This window comes from Oncorhynchus clarkii, chromosome 22 (assembly GCF_045791955.1).
Source record: "Oncorhynchus clarkii lewisi isolate Uvic-CL-2024 chromosome 22, UVic_Ocla_1.0, whole genome shotgun sequence".
NCBI lineage: Eukaryota > Metazoa > Chordata > Actinopteri > Salmoniformes > Salmonidae > Oncorhynchus > Oncorhynchus clarkii.
In genome coordinates, this window is record NC_092168.1 from 17,672,789 (window position 1) to 17,693,707 (window position 20,919).

Here is a 20,919-nt window from a genome sequence, read left to right on the forward strand (position 1 = left end):
TGACTTGAGATGCGCAATGTCATCATACCTGATCTGGCGAAACACTGGGGAAGTGCTTGGGCTCTCCTTGAAGAGACAAGTTTGTCCGGCTCAGTAAAGCTTCAAACATAAATGTCTGCAACAGTGAAATGTGCTACTTCTTACGTGGATTAATGAGGAGGCAGAACACACCTCAATTCAAACTGTTGTTAGAAAATAAAACTTGTTAGAAAATCACTTGAAATTGACAAGTTGAAACATAGCCTATAGATAATTAGCAGACAGTGTGCCTTGGTTTGAGAGCAGCCCAGGTTACCTGTCCTGTTGCGTAACTATCACAGTTTTGAACAGTGAGTGCATTCTGACATCACGCACATAAAAAAACTCATGCTTGGGCGACCATTAGAGATATTTGGAACTCAAGTGGGAAAAAGATCACTACTAATGGAATGTCAGCACAAGAGGTGATTTCAATTATTTTAGAATATTTCCTGATAATGTTAAATAAAAAATGTGGGTTACTGAGCCAACGATGATAGGCGCTGCACACTTAAGCAAAACAGGATCCAATTGGTCTGCACCTGTGGATTTCTTGTCTATTGCAAGCAAAGCATCCAGGACTTATTTTTCTGTAAATAGTCTAAAAGAAAAGCTTTGATTATAATTTCTCTGATCATTCAGCAAGTTTCCCCTATCAGCATCTAGACCAGTATCATTGTGAAGTTCATTCAAAGAGAATCCCCGCTGAAATAAAATGGTGATTAAATGCATCATACATTTTTTTCCATAATGAGGCCAGTGTCTGAATTAATTTGTTGTGTCAGAGGAGGAAGTAGAACCCTTCAGGGATTTGACAGTTTTCCATAATTTAGCCGGGTTCTCATTACAATCCGAAAGAGTGGTTACATGATAATCAGATGTAAGTTTTCTGATTTGTCTTACACAATGATTCCTCAGTTGCTTAAAAGTTTGCAGGTCTGAGCCCAAGCCTGTGTTCCTGCCCTTGACCCAAGCATCATCTCTTTAATGAATGACTTCTGATCATTCCAGAGTGTACCAGGCATTCAATCTACATTTAACCCCTCATTTTTTGAAAGGAGCATGATTATTCACAATAGTATTGAAGACCGCTAAAAAAAAGGCTCAAAGCTATATCTGTCACGCCTGCTCCCGCTCTCCCTCTCTGGCACTCAAGAAGGCAAGGCTTCCCTTCACTACGCACACCTGTCACCATCATTACGCGCAGCTGCACAATATTGGACTCACCTGGACTCCATTAACATATCGATTACCCCTTCTATAAGTGTCTACTCCCCTGTTTGTTCCCTGTGTCAGCATTAATGTCATTATGTGTTCATGGCCAGACGCTGCCAGTTGCTATTAAATGTATACTCCCTGTACCTGCTTCTCGTCTCTACCAGTGTCAATCCTTACAAAATCAGGTTCAGAAATAGCTGAAATACAATCAAGGTCACTAAAATAAAGATAATGTAAAAAAGCCTGTTCACTGAAGTTTTTAAAGTTCTCTTAGTGATGACACAAGGTTTAGATTTTTGTATTCTCACATCTCTAACACAAACAACTGGGCAATGGTCACTAATGTCTTGGGCGAAGACACCAGTAGAAATATATTGTTGTGGTGTATTCGTTAAAATAAGATCAATTAGAATTGACTTTGAAAGACTTTTAGGGTTGAGCTGTGTAGTCTTAGTCACCAGCTGGGTTAGGTTTAGATCATTAGATGTATTTTAGATTGTCTGAAGCCTGTATTTCCAAATCATAATTTAGGTCACCCAGGATAATAACTTCTGATTAAGAAAAAAGAAGACAACTAACGAGTTAACCCCTCAAGTGCACAAAGGTTAGCTGAGGGAGGATGGTAGACCCCTATAGCAGTTATGGATACATTTATGCCCAGACAAAGGCTTAAATAGAGTAGCTTATAAAAATTGTCAGGGGAAATGTATTTAAGTTAAGAGACAAAGAAAACATTTTTTTAAATAAAAATGACCGCTCTATATTATGACAAGCAATATTCATTGGAAAACTCTTCTCCCGATGACACATCATTTAATTGAAGATGTCATTAATTCTTAATGAAATGAGACAAATGCTCTACGAATGAAAACACAAAATGTATAGATTTGTTTTGGCAGATCATCTGTGTTACTGTAACGTGTGGTCAAGGTCTCCCTCTAGTGGACTCTAATACTGACTGTGCAGACGGCAATACAGGGAAAGGAATCTATGCAATGAATATAAATGTCTTCTAAGCATTTTATTAACGAAATGAAATACAACTTTCAGACGTGTTTTGATGTGACTAATTAATCTAACACAAAGGCTAGATTCATATATTTCTTTATAAGAGATGAAAACAACTCCTATAACTTATTTCAGAATTTTGTATTGCAAAGGGTCAGGTGAGTTCAGGACATGAGACGGTGAAAGAAAGATAGTGACCACCAGATATCAGCACTGAGCTACACCTTGATATTCAACTGCGCTTTGCCATCATTGATGGGGGAAGAGAGCGTCTCCTGAAGTAATCCATAACAGCCGTCTTCACAGAAAACAGCAATATACACGGACGGAGACACACAGTCTGATGTACAGTCATTCATGTGGGGTCCACAATAATCTGGATTTTTTTTTGTTTAAATGGCATTGATTACATCTACATACAACCTTTTCACAGTTTCTCATAGGGTGCTACAAGTTTCATACTGTACCTACCTGGGGCAATTCAATTACAAAGCAACATGATATCCTAAAATCAACCTAAATGAACACAAAAGCATCCAACACTAATGCTGGGGATGTGGGTAAACAGAGAATGTCCACAGCCACATGAAACAGTCATTAATTTAAGGCTCCGACACCCAAAGCCATCAAATCAAATTATATTTGTAAACAGAGCTAAATCAGCTCTAGTTTACAAAGGGTAGTCCCTCAGAAACAACAAAGGGTCACAACTTCCTCTCTATATCTTATTATCTATGTTCATTTGAGCTTCGCTGCCTCATGTGTCTCTAATCTAATCTCCTTCTCTATTGAGAGATCATCTAGTTTGTCTTTAGACCTGGAGTGAATAAGAGTGAGGTGATTATTACATTTAATGAGACCTCAGACCAGACACAGCCAGCCCAAGCTAATACATTGTGATGAGCTACTGAGCGCAACACACTCATCTGAAGCAACAACAGCAGGATCCCCATTGAGGATTCACTCCCTGATTGTGACTGATGAGTGTTCCTTCTCCTCCATCACATTTGCATCTCCTCAAAAAGCTGCCGCCGTGCGGTCTATATTTAGAAAAGGTTTTCTCACAAATAACAACATCAATGTTCTGTACCGAGCTGTCTCACTCAGCCCATTTACACTGAACTGTAGGACCTTAATTTGATCACCTTGTTGCAGGGGAACTGCAGGACATTTAAAACTTGTACTGTATTTGAGGTTTAGAAAGGCTTCTGAAGTTTGTCATTTCCACTTACTAATGTAAGATTTGATTTTCCCTTACGGAAAATGAATCAACCAATACAAAAAAAAAATGTCAATTCATTTTAATACACATAATACTTCCCATTTCCTGTTGCTGCAGGGAATATTTTTCCTGCTGTAGCAACCTGGCTCAAATTAAGGTCCTACATCTGCTGGTATAAATCCTTTCCATACTGTATTATCTCTCTAAGAAAGGCAGTAATGAGGCCAGTAATAGTGTGAGGAGAAGTGAGAATGTCTTGTTGAGTAAGTTAGCATCCAAATAATTAAATAGTAATCAAGTGCCAAATCACTGTGCTTGGATAGTACTGGCAATTCTGTGCTTTTTGAAGAGATTGTAATGCCATAGCAACCTGGTCCACACGGTAATTGCTACCACATAAAGCTAACTGGGGGATGAGACTATTGCAATAGTGATCCTAAAATGTATACATTTGTGGATAGTATAACGATCATGGGCTTAATCATCTAAGCATGTGAGATTTTTTGTAGTGTATTGGGACATTAAATGCATTTTAATTAAATTGTTACTTCATTTGAGTGTACCACCATGCAAAATTACATAGGTATCTCCCTCTTTGGATTCCATGGGGTTCATCAATGATTGAACCAGCTTGTTGATTATTTGCATTCTACACTCTGGGCTCTATTTTCGGGTTGCGTTAAGCAAGCGCAATTGTCAAATGCATTCTCGTTTGCAATTTTGACCTGTTAAAACCAGAGCTCTTCTATTTTCTAGCCCTAACGCCAGGATTGGTAATTTACCTGCCTTACATAAACTTGCTTGCGCTGAGGTGGGAAGGGTGGTAATATCTGAAGTGTGTCCTAAAACAACGTGAGTGCCAATTTCAGTCAGCGCAGGAAGGGATATTTAAGACCAGCCAAAAGCTGGTCTTGGTGTTCGTTTTTTTTATCGCTTTGGTACTATTTTCACAACTCTTAGTAAAAAACTCCAAACTGGTAACACAGCCAGTCTTACATTCTAAACCTTTCATTGTGCATTCATTTTGTTTGTAGGCATATTTTTTACTGCAATTTGGATGAGAACCTATGGCCAAATACTCAAGACAGGCATGATGCAAACTAGTGCCTGCTAAACATTGTTTCTTTCAAACCCTGATTTGTCCATCGGACTGTAAGATGGTGAAGCATGAGTCATCATTCCAGACTACGTGTTTCCACTGCTCCAGAGTCCAACAGCGGCGAGCTTTACACCACTCCAGGTGACACTTGGCATTGTGCATGGTGATATTAGGCTTGTGTACAGCTGATCGGTTATGGAAACCTACTTCATGAAGCTCCTGATAACAGCACTTACAGTTGACCGGGGCAGCTCTAGCAGGGCAGAAATTTGACAAACAGACTTGTTGGAGAGGTGGGATCCTATGGCGGTGCCACGTTAAATGTCACTGAGCTCTTCAGTAAGGCCATTCTACAGCAAACGTTTGTCTATGGAGATTGCATGGCTGTGTGCTCGATTTTATACACCTGTCGGCAACGGGTGTGGCTGATATCGACAAATCCACTCATTTGAAGGGGTGTCCACATTTTTTTGTGTTTACAGTGCCTTCGGAAAGTATTCAGACCCTTTGACTTTTTCCACATTTTGTTACGGTACAGCCTCATTCTAAAACGGATTAAAGAAATTTAAATCCGAATCAATCTACACACAATACCACAAAATGACGAAGCAAAAAAAGGTTTTTAGAAATGTTTGCAAATTTATAAACAGAAAAAACAGAAATACCTTTAATACCCTTTGCTATGAGACTCGGAATCGAGCTCAAGTGCATCCTGTTTCCATTGATCATCCTTGAAGGCACTGAAGGTCCCCAAGAACACAGTGGCCTTCATTGTTAAATGGAAGAAGTTTGGAACCACCAAGACTCTTCCCAGAGCTGGCCGTCCAGCCAAACTGAGCAATGGGCGCAGAGAGTTCCTCTGTAGAGATGGTAGAACGTTCCAGAAGGACAACCATCTCTGATGGAGTGCTGCAATCAGGCCTTTATGGTAGAGTGGCCAGACATAAGTCACTCCTCAGTAAAAGGCACGTGACATCCTGCTTAGAGTTTGCCAAAAGGCACCTAAAGACTCTCGGACCATGCGAAACTAGATTCGCTGGTCTGGCTTCACCTTGAAATCAAATTAATAGGTTGTCATTGTATGGATAATCCGATTGCTTCCTAATGTTTCAGTAAACCATTATCCAACACTTTAATTATTTAAGTGTCATCATGAAAACTTACTATCTCTTCACTTTTTCAGTGGTCACATCTATTTTTTCCTGTTATTGTGAACTGTAGGCTATAACAAATTAAACTTTTCAACGGAAGGCCTATCACAAACCTCTTTTTGTAGTTGATTCTGGTAAGCTAATAAAAGGATATTGTTCACAGCATTAACCAGCCAATTATCTCTGAAGTTCATTCATTTATCGTGATGGATACTTAAACTGTACATTAAGGCTGCTGTTAAAGCACTCACATAGGCTACTTATCTGCCAGAGTGCGTGAGATAACAAGTCCTACCGTAAGTGCGGTCTAAGCAATTTCCATATGATATCATGTTACCTCCCTACATTGATTCTATTGATGGAAAACCATTTGTTTGCCTCTTGTGTGGAACACATTTAATTTAACGTTTAATTCTAGCTCACAATCAAGGATGGCTGTGTGTTCCCTCCAGCAGTAGTGAAGTGTAGCCTTGTGACACTGTCCTATTGGACTCTGTGCCGGTCCCTACTTCAATGTAATACATTTTTGAGAAATAGCATCCCCACGAGGGTAGCTTCATCTCAATGTATTTGTAAATTTTAGGCATTTAAAATATTTTCCATTGTCCTTTCTCTTGTTTATAGTATGGGTATATTCACACTAATATTCCCTTATGTAATTAATTAAGCTTTTACATGTTTTGTTCTGTCTTTATAATATTGATACAAATGTCATTTGTAGAGCGCATTTCCCACACAGCCATGTGTGCTCCCTTTCCGCACACCTGTCACCATTGTTACGTGCACCTGCGCGTCATCAGACTCACCTGGAATCCATCACTTCCCTGATTACCTTCCCTATATATATGTCACTCCCTTTGGCTCCTCCCCCATGTGTTATTGTTTCCGTTCCAGTGTTAAGTCTGTGTGTTGTTCGTGTTTCTTGTTTTGTTTTAGTTTATGTTTACTTATTAAAACACTCACTCCCTGAACTTGCTTCCCGACTCTCAGTGCACATCGTTACAAACACTCAATGCACATGTGAAACTTGTTGGTGCTTGCTTCTGTGTGCAAATCACTTGCAGTTTCAGATGATTTATTCCATTTTATTTATGAAAGAAAGCTCATACTGGCCTTTATTATTTACAATTTATTCATTATATTTTATCTTAATTAAATGGATTTATAATAAGAAAAACTAAAATACTTTTGACAGTAGCCTATGTATTGTCTACCTAAAAGACCCGTTAATACATTTGAAGTCCTTCAAAATAGAAACCACATATCCTAATGTTAGAAAGTAGAATACAAACTGGATATAGGCTACTGTGGGTAGGGTAGGCTAAATAATAACAACTGAATAGGCCTAATTAAAATAATGGTGATAAAGGAAATGAAAAATGGCTAAGCAGTAGAGCGAAATTTGAGTGGGAAAGAAGGCCGACACCATTTTTTAAATCTGCTCGATTTAAGCCCTGCTCCTCACTCCACACTCGCCTACTTACATGCTCTGGCATTCAAAAGCAGCCCTGCTTTAGGCTATCAAAAAACTGTCAATGAATATTCATATCAATGGATGGATCAGTGAATGAATGGCTGCAGCAACAATTACATGGTATGACAAGCTGCATAACGAATTAGGCAAAATACCAATGTCATTCAAACGAGATAATAAGTCGTTCAAACGAGATAATAAGTCGTTCAAACAACTTAGTATCTTGCTTGAACTACAAGGAATACAGTGTAGACATTGTTAATGTTGTAAATGACTATTGTAGATGAAAACGGCTGATTTTTATTGGAATATCTACATAGGCATACAGAGGCCCATTATCAGCAACCATCACTCCTGTTTTCCAATGGCACGTTGTGTTAGCTAATCCAAGTTGATCATTTTAAAAGGCTAATTGATCATTAGAAAACAATTTTGCAATTATGTTAGCACAGCTGAAAACTGTTGTGCTGATTAAAGAAGCAATACAACTGTCCTTCTTTAGACTAGTTGAGTATCTGGAGCATCAGCATTTGTGGGTTCAATTACAGGTTCAAAATGGCTAGAAACAAAGACTTTCTTCTGAAACAGTTTATTCTTTATTCTTGTTCTGAGAAATGAAGGCTATTCCATGCAAGAAATTGACAAGAAACTGAAGATCTCATACAATGTTGTGTACTACTTCCTTAACCAGAATAGAAAGATGAGTGGGAGGCCCTGGTGCACAGTTTGAGAAACAGATGCCTCACAAGTCCTCAACTGGAAGCTTCATTAAATAGTAACTGCAAAATACCAGTCTCAACGTCAACAGTGAAGAGGCGACTCCGGGATGCTGGCGTTCTAGGCAGAGTTGCAAAGAAAAAGCCATATCTCAGACTGGCCAATAAAAATAAAATATTAAGATGGGCAAAATAACAGGACAGAGGAAGATTGGAAAAAAATGTAATGGAACGTTTGAGGTGTTCGGATCACAAATAAGAACATTCGTGAGACGCAGAAAAAAATGAAAAAAATGCTGTAGGAGTGCTTGACGCCATCTGTCAAGCATGATGGAGGCAATGTGATGGTCTGGGGGTACTTTGGTGGTGGTAAAGGTCTTTCTCACAGGCTACAAATAAAGACAGACACATCAGGGATGCAAACTGCGTGCATCCTTATCCAACACCTAACGAACAGCAATCTACTATCCCCCCTAGTACAAAAGTTGACTTATTCTTTTCGAGAAACAAATATTACAAACAAAGTCTGGGACAGTTGTGGGATGCGATAGATCCCAAATGAATACAACCACTTGCATCACAAAACCTGTTTTAAGCAAAGGGCCTGACAACAGAAGATGACATTTAGCTTAAAATGTTGGTAAACTATTAGGCTATTTCTTCACATTATAAGTGCAGCAATGTGCACACAGCAGAAGGCTAGGAGCGTGAATGTTCCATTAGCAGGAAAACACCATTATCAAAAGTGGCCACAAATGCAATTATGCATGTAATGCTTTTATTATAAAAGGTGCATTTTTATGGTGAAAATTATCTTCCCCAAACTTGAAACTCAAACGCTGCGTATGTATGCCAGTTAGGCTCTACACCTATTGTAAAGCTGATTAATGAGCTTAATTTTAAGAAGTTATTTGGCCACTTTAGTTGTGATACAAACCGTATTAAAACATATAGGCCTAAGGGCTAAGCTACATGACAGGTGCGACAATGATTTTAAAAAGTTGCCAAGCATGTGCTGTTTCATGCCTTAAGCTGGGCATCATTCACAGGTGATAATATATCATTCCCAAGTGACAGGCAAATATTGTCACCCATCACACTATTCTTGACTTAATATTGTCTTTACATATACTAAGTAATATATGTGTAAAATTTGATTTGATTTAGAATGGACCATTTTCATGCACTCGTCTCGAAACAGGGGCAGCGGAAGAAAATACGCCATCTATGCACTGAAATAGCGAATGGAGGACACCTTTCCTGTGGTTCATTTTCATGCCAGCCAGGTAAGAAATAGTCCTGTTGTAAAGAAAAGCAATGTGCTTAATATTGGGAAAGTTGAGAAATAAATATAGTATGCCTAGCCTATAGAAAGCTGAGTAGAGGCCATTGCTCTGTTTTCTCAGGCAACTGCATAGCCCATAGAAATGTTTCTGCAACATGAGCTCATGGGTTCTCGTTAAGCGTTTGATTAGATTTTCGATCACATTTGCATTGATGTCAGGGTGATTAGAGTGACAATAGAGTCCTGAATACAAGGCAGTTATCAACTTTGGCAGGCTACTGTTAGGTTTTAAATGAACCTATTTAAACTCAGAAAAGCATAAACCAAATTTATTCACACATTGGGTCAATATAGCTGCAACACAGACAAAAGACATATTCACACAAGTGGTAATATATATACCCCAATGTGGTTGGAGTCTCCTTCTCTCTAAACATTGCATCTTTATTACTTGGCAACAAACTGTTCCTTCTCCCTTAACGTGACCTGACCTCGACCCCGCTTCTCACTAATCCACAGCTCTCCACCCTTATCAGTGCCTGCCAACATATCGTATTCCCTGCACTCAGTACATTCCAAGCTTCATTGCCTCTACCATATACATTCCTCCTACAGATAATCATTAACTTCTGGTGTAGACCCTCTAGACCATAGCACTCAATATTTCAATAGGATACCTGATAATTAACACTATTCCAAGTTCAGGAGTCAGAACCCAGAATCCATCACTACTGATGACCATCAGCAGCATCAGAGCTTGGAGAAGCCTTTGAATTTGACTGCCGTCATGACTCGTGATCGCTGGTCTGGCGGTAATACGGTCAATTTAGTGTCTCGACTTAGTATCTTGTTTCAACGAAAGCATTTTTACTAAGTCATTCAAGCGAGATAATTCCAAGAGTCTGTTTTTTTTTTTTTTTTTTGCCTTGGGCTTCAGGGCCTCCTTATGTAAAATCTATAGGTGTACCAAATGGTTAGGTGATCATGAATTAAGAGCAGTCGGATTACGTAATAGTCAAATGTATTTTAACAAAAGAGAAGATAATCATATCAAAAGTAATGTGATCATTGCATTGTGAATGGACATTATATGAACATGTATTGCAATGAAACACTGATTAAGTTTGGTGTAAAGGTGACTGTATGATTTTGTGTGTTGTATTTAGAATTCAATTTAAAATGTGCTTAGAGGTTTGAAATAACTGCCTTTTAGAAGATCCGTTTTGAGTTTTGTACTAAGAGTTGTGAAAATGTACCACATACTTGTGAAAATGAACCACATACTTGTGGAAATGTACCACATACTTGTGGAAATGTACCACATACTTGTGAAAATTGCACCAAAGCGATAAATACAACAGAAACATTTCCTCCCAATTTTGTTTAATGAGATTAAAAACCAAGCGTTCTCTCCTCTCAATTAAGGCATTTATTTTGTCCTGCCCAATGCATTCGCTGCGGAGTCAAGACAATTAAGGGTTAGGCTCGTGAGATCACTTTGAAATAAATCTTAATCCCCTAAGCTTTATTAAAATATCACGTTTGGGAGCAGCAAAACAGTGAGCGGACATCCCCTTTTCATCTCTGTAGGCTATTTGACATTATTTTAGCCAGCCCCTGTTATCATTTAGGATTTGGATGTGCGTTAAAGCCTACATGGAGGGGTTATATGCCCATCATGGAGCGGGAGATGAGAGGATCCAGTGACACTCATATTTAGAAACATTTACGTATCACGCCATCCCCGAACCTATAGCGGTATCGCCAGCGTTAAGGTTTACCATTGCATTAGGTTTGCTAAAATAGAGATCTCTATACGGAAACTATACAATGATGCGTAGGGCATGGAACATCCACTTAAGAGACCACATTTAGTGTACATGCATGGTACATCTAGGTGAAGTGGACATTACATAAGCCAAATAAATGTACCTTACAGAAACAGAATATCTGTGGACATTGTAACGACTCTTAGATCTTGGTCTGAACCTTTAACAACCCAATGGAAAGCTTCACATACTGCAGTTCCTTTGTCCTAAACAAAGGCCAGAGGTTACAGGACATACTGCACATCGAATCAAAGGAGAGAAAGAGGGAACTGCAGGCTGTAAGTAGGGGGCTGCGGTGCAGGGTTTCATACAACGGGGAAAACAATGTCAAACTGACTTCACTGTTGTTATTGGGTCAGTCCAAAGTCCCTTAGATACAGCAGGAACAAACGAACCACGGTCGCATATTATGACACCTTGGACCTAACACGTGACTGTGGTTATTGACCTGAAATTACATGTACAGTTGAAGTCGGAAGTTTACATACACTTAGGTTGGAGTCATTAAAACTTGTTTTTCAACCACTCCACAAATTTCTTGTTAAGAAACTATAGTTTTGGAAAGATTAAATGTCAAGAATTGTGAAAAACTGAGTTTAAATGTATTTGGCTAAGGTGTATGTAAACTTCCGACTTCAACTGTACCTAAAGTTTGTTAGTCTTGTCAGTTTACGGACTTAACTCCACACTGACCATGGTCATGTGAATCTGTAGAATCTCACACCAAGGTGCCCTCATCTTAACTGAACTGGCTAAACTGTAGTCTGGATTGGCCTCTGCTGTTCTACCACATTCTTGGTCAATGAAGCAAATGGTAGCACTGGCACTTGACTCACACTCCCAAGAGCTTTCAACTATTATTAAATAGCATTGAACATTTTTTATAATTATATGCATAAATCTGATTTAACATTGGTAATGAACATCTGTGCTTCATAACACTAATGCAAACTACATAGCTACAGTAATTCACTAATAAAATACTCAATCATTACCATTGATGAGTCAGATTTCAACAAATTTTAATCCAGAAGACAAACTTAAACGATTCATCATGTAGATTCCATTTTGAATCAGTGTTTTAAGGTAACAACATTTACTCAAAAGTTACTGAGATATAACAAGGAAATATACATAAAGCCCACTAATCAACTTCAATGTGGTGTTGTAAACACTGGCAGCCGATTTTCAGAGGATGAGCACCATGTAAGATATTCAGTCCCAATGGCACAATAAATCCTATTAAGTATTCCACTGTCATAGACCTACTCCCCCCTGCTATTAATCAGCCTCAATCGGATTTACAGTGATTACATTTCTGAGGGATCTGGCTTTGGGTTTGGAGCCCTTGCTGATGACTGTGGTATGAAGAAACCAGAAGCCTGGTCTTCATTAAAACCTATCATAATGTCACCCTTTCAATACATCTTGGTAATGCTAAATAAACAGTACACCCGTGGATACCTTCTTAGGGTCGTGCTGCTACTGGGACTTGATGTGCACAGGAATCGCTCCATTTATCATTCACCTTCAAGGATTGCCACTGAATTAGTGAGCTGTTCCGGCTTCTCATGGCTGTTGGACACTCTAAATAATACTGTAAAAGGCATCTTCGGCATTAAACAACCTACAAGAAGTGAACAGCCTTCTGCTTTTGTTAAGTCTGAATTACCCTTAGTGACCTAAGGGTTTGTGTATGACAAGAGCTCCAGAGGAGTGTGACATTATGACATGACACCAGTAAAGCCTCTCTCCTTGGCTAAAACCATCATTAAATTAGCAATACTTGTCGCACATGGCAGAGCAATTCACCTGCATAATGTAGCTGAGCTGCAGCAGCAACAACAATAACTGTCTTGTCAGACACTTTCATGATCCTAAAGCACTGATGTGTCTTGGGAACAGGTGAGTAGAAGCTACACTCGTTACCAGTACAGATCCGTACTGCACATTCTGCACATTCTTACAACAAAGAATATTTAAATCCAGGGTCAAAAGGTGACCAACTCAGAGTAGGACATGCCGCTACACACTGAGAAAAGGGTTCCAAAAGGGTCCTTAGGCTGTCCCCATAGGAGAACCCTTTTAGTTTCCAGGTAGAATCCTCTTTAGTTCCACTCTTACCGGAAAAAACACTTTTAAGTGACATTTCCATGTCATGCACAAGAGTGTGCAAAGCTATCTTGTTATGATGTGGATTTTCACATGTGAAATCATGCAAAACCATGTGTTTTTGGAATGCTTCAAATGTGATATTTCACATGAAGTTTCACATGTGGATTCAAATGTTCACATCAGATTTCACAGGTGATGCCCTGCAAACAAAAATGAGTCACGGCATTCTTATCCTCCTGCTATGCCACCCTGTCTGTGTCCATAACGGATTTCTACACTTTGGACTTCAAAGTAAATCTCAGCTTTGTTAAAAATACACTCAAGGCCTTTATGGTAGAGTGGCCAGACGGAAAGACACTCCTCAGTAAAAGGCACATGACAGTCCGCTTGGAGTATGCCAAAAAGTACCTAAATGCCTCTTAGACCATGAAAAACAAGATTCTCTGGTCTGATGAAACCAAGATAAAAATCTTTGGCCTGAAGTCCAAGCATCACGTCTGGAGGAAACCTGGCACCATCCCAACGGTGAAGCATGTTGGTGGCAAGCATCATGCTGTGGGAATGTTTTTCAGTGGCAGGGACTGAGAAGCTAGTCAGAATCGAGGGAAAGATGAATGGAGCAAAGTACAGAGAGATCCTTGATGAAAACCTGCTCCAGAGAGCTCAGGACCTCAGACTTGGGCGGAGGTTCAACGGGACAACAACCCTAAGGACACAGCCAAGACAACGCAGGAGTGGCTACGGGACAAGTCTCTGAATGTCCTTGAGTGGCCCAGCCAGAGGCCGGACATCTCTGAAGAGACCTGAAAATAGCTGTGCAACGACTCTCCCCATCCAGCCTGATAGAGCTTGAGAGAATCTGCAGAGAAGAATGGGAGAAACTCCCCAAATACAGGTGTGCCAAGCTTCTAGCAAGAAGACTCAAGGCTGTAATCCCTGCCAAAGGTGCTTCAACAAAGTACTGAGTAAAGGGTCTGAATACTTATGTAAATGTGACATTTCAGTTTGACATTTTTTATAAAATTGCAAAAATGTCTAAACCTGTTTTTGCTTCGTCATTATGGGGTACTGTGTTTAGATTGATGAGGGTAAAATGTTAGTTGAACATAATTTAGCTGAACAGCAATAACACATTGAATTACACATTTGAAAACATGATCACGTGAAGTGTTCCAAAAACACATTGATAACACATGACACATGATAACATGTAACTACACTTATCCATTGCTGTTAATTTTGTGGTAAATTTTACAGTCATTATATGGTAAATGTCTACAGTAATAGAATACTGTATTAGTGTATTGCTATATATTTACTGTCAATCGCTGTCAATCGCAATACACCCTTCCTGCAAATTAACTTGGCATGCCTCCAATGAAATTGTATTTAAACTTATAAAATACTGTAGAGGTGCTTATGCAACAAACTGTTTTTAAAAATCCTGTAATTTTACAGTAAGTTACCGGCTACTGAGTTGCGGTGAAAATAGTGAAAACAACGTTTAATGCATTTCTACAGCTTAACTGTATTTTCTGAGTAAATATACAACAACAAACTGTTTTCAGGAAGTACACAGAAATTTGTATTTATTTATTTTCAAGAGCTTAAAATTAGGATTTTGGTTTACTTTCTGAATTGAATGGAATTTAAAGGAAAAATATACCCACAATCACTAATTCATGAAATTTACAGTGTTAAATAACACAATGTTTTTTTGTGAACAAATGTTTAATTTTGTCGTTATAATAAGGTTGGTAGCAATGTGAAAATCATTTTCGAAATCTGTTGCATCAACTACAAAACCCACAATGCAATGCTGTCTATGGCCTGGTTGACAAGCTAGCTAGTAAAGGTACACACAGTAATACCAAAGTTAATATCAGCATGTGAAGGAGCTAGTTAGATGTAAAATAACCTAAAAACAATTTAGGAGTTAATAATCTCATCATGTTCAACCTGAAGAGTGGCTTATTTGAGAGAAGGGAACCTCCCGTGTTATGACATCAGCCAGTACTGAAATCTGACATGCATGAGCGATGTTTTCAAAAATGTAAAAATCGTATTCCTTTTAAATTCCAGTGTAGTGAGAGCAGCATTTTTGCAATGCTAAATCATACCAGACAAATTTCTGTCTGCTTGAATGCCAATAGCTCAGATGAAAACATGAAATGACTCTGAAATCGATAGAACATACAGTACCAGTCAAACGTTTGGAAACACCTACTTATTCAAGGATTTTATTTTATTTTAATATTTTCTATATTGTAGAATAACAGTGAAGACATCAAAACTATGAAATAACACATATGGAATCATGTAGTAACCAAAACAAGTGTTAAATAAATCAAAATATATTTTATATTTGAGATTCTTCAAAGTAGCCACCCTTGGCCTTGATGACAGCTTTGTGCACTCTTGACATTCTCTCAACCAGCTTCATGAGGAAAGCTTTTCCAACAGTCTTGAAGGAGTTCCCACATATGCTGAGCACTTGTTGGCTGCTTTTCCTTCACTCCAAATCTCAATTGGGTTGAGGTCAGGTGATTGTGGAGGCCAGGTCATCTAGTGCAGCACTCCATCACTCTCCTTGGTCAAATAGAATTACACAGCTTGAAGGTGTATGTTGGGTCATTGTCCTGTTGAAAAACAAATGATAGCCCCACTAAGCACAAACCAGGTGGGATGGTGTATCGCTGCAGATTGCTGTGGTAGCCATGCTGGTTAAGTTGGCCTTGAATTATAAATAAATCACTAATAGTGTAACCAGCAAAGCCCCCTGACACCATCATACCTCCTCCTCCATACTTTACGGTGGGATCCACACATGCAGAGATCCATTTACCTACTCTGCGTCTCACAAAGACATGGCGGTTGGAACCAAAAATCTCAAATTTGGACTCATCAGACCAATGGACAGATTTACACCGGTCTGATGTCCATTGCTTGTGTTTCTTGGCCCAATCAAGTCTCTTCTTCATACTGGTGTCATTTAGTAATGGTTTCTTTGTTTCATCAGAGTGCTTGATGGTTTTTGCGACTACACTTGAAGAAACTTTCAAAGTTCTTGACATTTTCTGGATTGACTGACCTTCATGTCTTAAAGTAATGATGGACTGTCGTTTTTCTTTGCTTATTTGAGCTGTTCTTGCCATAATATGGACTTGGTCTTTTATCAAATAGGGTTATATTCTGTATACCACCCCTACCTTGTCACAACACAACTGATTAGCTCAAACGCATTAAGAAGGAAAGAAATTCCACAAATTAACTTTTAACAGGGCACACCTGTTAATTGAAATTCATCCCAGGTGACTATCTCATGAAGGTCATTGAGAGAATGCCAAGAGTGTGCAAAGCTGTCATCAAGGCAAAGGGTGGCTACTTTGAAGAATTTCAAAAATAAAATATATTTTGATTTGTTTAACACTTTTCTGGTTACTACATGATTCCATATGTGTTATTTAATAGTTTTGATGTATTCACTATTTTTATACAATGTAGAAAATATTAAAAAATAAAGGGAAAACACTGGAATGAGTAGGTGTGTCCAAACTTTTGACTGGTACAGTAGCTCAGAGTTAAACAAAAACAATATAACATTAAAAACGTTCATTGACCTCAACATTGCTTAGCACACTTTGGTACTCAACCACACCTAGGATTTGAACTCACAACTTCTTACGTTTTACGTAAGCATTGAGTGCTAGGAATATGGGACCAAATACTAAACATTTTAAAACTACTTTAATACACATACAGTAAGTGAATTTGTTTCAATACTTTTGGTCCCCTAAAATGGGGGGACTATGTACAGAAAGTGGTGTAATTTCTAAACAGTTCACCGTGATATGAAAATAACCTCAAATAAAGGCTGACAATATGTACTTTAACCTCATAGTAATAATGACGGTACAATTTCCTTTCTTTCCCCATTTCCCCTTTTTTTGTGAACAAATGTGCTATACACTTTCCAAAGACCCATGTTTCCATCCAACCACTTCATACAGATTAATTACCTGATGCATGAAAAAGGTCACGACTGGGCTGATGGAAACATCAAATGCCGGTACAATTTTATAAATGTCGAAAGACAATTTGTTCTTTCGACATGGTGGGATCTTTTTGTGATGTCATATGTTGTGTGGTCCTCCCACTACGACTCAGGAAAGCATGCAGTTTATTTGGCTACAGATTAAATAAATGTTGATGAATTTCACACGGTGGTGAAAAAAAGTCAGTTGCATGGAAACCCATCTCCGTTGGGAAAACGTGCAAATTGTTTTATGCAGACTTTAAAATATTCAAATTGAAAATTTGTCGCAAATTGGATGGGAACCTAGCTTGTGAAAGGCAGCAATACGCAACATACCGTCAAAGTATGAAAAATGACTGTTACTATGACATTGATAAAGTTTGAATATAAGGTTACTGGTCCATGTCAAACACTTGGATTCATTATTAAGGGGGCAGGTGACATCACCTGAACTCTCATTTTAATACACCAAATGTACCACAATATTCCGTTACAGAATTTAAATAAGTACCGCTTTGTAACCAACATCTGAGAAGGCGTATTTGGAGATGGGCATGGTATAAATAGCTACTAGTGCCAAAATTTGACTGTAGTGTGTCAGCAAATATAATTAAAAGTTTACCCTATTGATCTATGGGAAAGATACTTGTATTTTTGCCCTTTCCTCTGTGTTGGGTCTTAGTTAGTTACTGTGAACCGTATCACAAGAGACATGCCAAACGGGAGATATATATATATATATATATATATATATATATATAGTATATATAGTTGATGCAAATTTAATGTTGGTTGAGTTGCTTTGTGTATCACCAAATTAGCTTGAGATTATTTTTACGGCAATCTGCTCACTGCATCCTCATTGCTTGACATAGGCATTTCAAAGAGCTGTCAGTCAAGGCCTGCTCATTAATATATTTCCCCACCCACTGGGAGACGAGTCAGGATCGAGGGGAAGATGAATGGAGAAAAATACAAAAAGATCCTTGATGGAAACCTGCTCCAAAGCACACAGGACCTCAGACTGGGGCGAAGGTTCACCCTCCAACAGGACAACAACCCAGCCAAGAGAACACAGGAGTGGCTTAGGGACAAGTCTCTGAATGTCCTTGAGTAGCCCAGGCAAAGCCTGGACTTGAACCTGATCAAACATCTCTGGAGAGGGAAAGGGGGATACCTAGTCAGTTGTACAACTAAAATGTGTCATCTGCATTTAACACAACCCCTCTGGTGCGGGGGACATCCACATCGTCGGGCACCCAGTGAACAGTGGGTTAACTGCCTCGCTCAGGGGCAGAACAACAGATTTTTTACCTTTTCAGCTTGGAGATTCGATCCAGCAACCTTTCGGTTCATGGCCCAACACTCCTACCCGCCAGGCTACCTGCCATCCAGAAAATAGCTGTGCAGCGACACTCCCTATCCAACCTGACAGAGCTTGAGAGGATCTTCAGAGATGAATGGGAGAAACTCCCCAAATACAGGTGTGCCAAGCTTGTAGCGTCATACCCAAGAAGACTCGAGGCTGTAATCACTGCCAAAGGTGCTTCAACAAAGCACCGAGTAAAGGGCCTGAATACTTAAGTAAATGTGATATTTCAGTGTTTTATTTGTTATAAATTTGCAAAAATGTCTAAAAACCAATTTTTGCTTTGTCATTATGGGAGTTGTGTGTAGATTGAAAATGGGAAAATTAATTTATTACATTTTAGAATAAGCCTGTAATGTAACAACATTTGGTAAATGTTAAGGGACTATAGGCTATAACTACAGTTTCTATAGGCTATACAGCTATAGGCTACAGGTTTTTGATATGGCACATCCACCTTTGTCAGACAGCAGTTTGTGGTGACATCATACTGTCTAATTGACATCCTATTGCTCAATTGTGAGTGTTTCAGACATGTCACAACAAATATACAATTGAAAGTTAGAATGGACATTTCCCAGGAAAACAGGTGTAAATATTACTATGACTCTATACATGTTTTTGAACCTTGTAATTGACTGTACATTGTAAAACTAGGTGGTCATGTCACCATACCACTACAAATGCTACTACTTCCACCTCGACCTTCAATCATAATCATCATCATCATCATCATCACCTTCATTCACGTGCTTATCGCTGTGTAATACAACCTGTTGTCTACATCATGGACAGTTTGATCAACAAGAATATAATCGTGATCACCATCATCATCAACAACAACAGCATCAATAAAACTGTAATTTTAAGACTTGCTTACTTCAGATTTCCATGCAGCATTTGAATGAGGGATGGATGGTGGAGATGGCTTCTTTTGAAGCCACTTTCTAGGTGAAAATAAAGTGCTTGAGCTTCCGGTTGGAGTATAGGGGCTTCTTTTAGTGGCTTTTGAATCATTGTCGAAATGGCCAGAAGTATCCAAATATATTGACAGGCTTGAGGATGCAGATTGACAGTGTTTAACTCCGGCTGTAAGGCGCGCGTCTAGTTTGGAGAGGCTTTCGTTTGAGGCTCGGAGCGACTTTTGATCATCTGCTTGACCAGATGTCCCATCCGGTTCAGTCCCATCGCGTTTTATCAAAGCTGGGTCCAAACTTATAGCCTTTCTCAGTCTCCGTTTGGACCTTGTTTCGGATGTTTGCGAGGAGCATGAGAAAACGCTGCTCAGCAACCCGTGCGCGGACATATCGTTATTCTTAACGTTTCACAAAGTAACCTAGGCTACTATATCGAGTTCATTAAAGCGATCAGAGATTAAATGGTTACCTTGAATAAACATAATCACACGCCTTCCATTCTCAGTGGTAAGGCTGGCTACCTGTTGCGCCCCATACGACCCTGATATTAAACCAAGAAAACCCACAAACAAAAGTAATTCGCTCAGCTATAGTTCTTCTTTGTTAGTTCTTCCTTTTCATAATTTACAAGAACAGGGATGGTAGTATAGTTTCACAACCGTGGACTCTTGCGTGTCACCAAGCTTCGCCCTTCTGAGTAATAAGAAATAGATGCATGCATCTGACTCATCGCATGAAAACCGCTCTACTCCCAGTCCCGCCACCGTCATAATTAAATGTGATTTCACATCCATAAAATATATTGGAATAGAATAAGATGTGGTTTTGTGGGGTACACTGAAGAAAAAATGAAGGTTCTTCCTCAGTTCTTAAGGTTCCGTGGATAACTATGTATTAGCATACAGCAAATTGGCCAGTGTTAAAGGCCCAGTGCAGTCAAAACGTGATTTTTGTTTAATATATATTGTTTTATAAACACACTGTTGGAATAATACTGTGGAATTGTAAAAATGATGATAATACCCTTTTAGTGTAACAGCTGTTTGAAAATACGCTTGAAATTTCAGCCTATTTTAGTGGGATTGAGTTTTGGCCTGCCTGGTGACATCACCAGGCGGTTTATTAGTTGATAGACAAATAATATAGTTCCAAACCTCTGCCAATAACAGCTAGTTTACAGTTTTCCCCTCCCCACTCAGACTACTCCCAGACAGTCCTAGTAAAATTATTGCTTGAGAAATTGCTCTTTGCTAAGAAGCTACACTACACGGCCAAAAGTATGTAGACACCTGCTCGTCAAACATATCATTCCAAAATCATGGGCATTAATATGGAGTTGGTCCCCCTTTGCTGCTATAACAGCCTCCAATCTTTTGGAAAGCTTTCCACAAGATGTTGGAACATTGCCGAGGGACTTGCTTCCATTCAGCCACAAGAGCATTAGTAAGGTCGGACACTGATG

General features: G+C 39.0%; 1 protein-coding gene across 1 annotated transcript in view; it reads right to left on the bottom strand.

Annotated features, from left to right (window-relative positions):
* Window positions 1-19,982, bottom strand: part of LOC139380190 (rho GTPase-activating protein 6-like) — a 58,944-nt gene extending 38,962 nt beyond the window's left edge. The window contains exon 1 of the mRNA XM_071122645.1: window positions 19,421-19,982. Within this exon, the coding sequence (XP_070978746.1) occupies window positions 19,421-19,846 (426 nt within the window). The 5' untranslated portion in view covers window positions 19,847-19,982. The remainder of the gene's footprint in view (window positions 1-19,420) is intronic.
* Window positions 19,983-20,919: the final 937 nt, after the last annotated feature.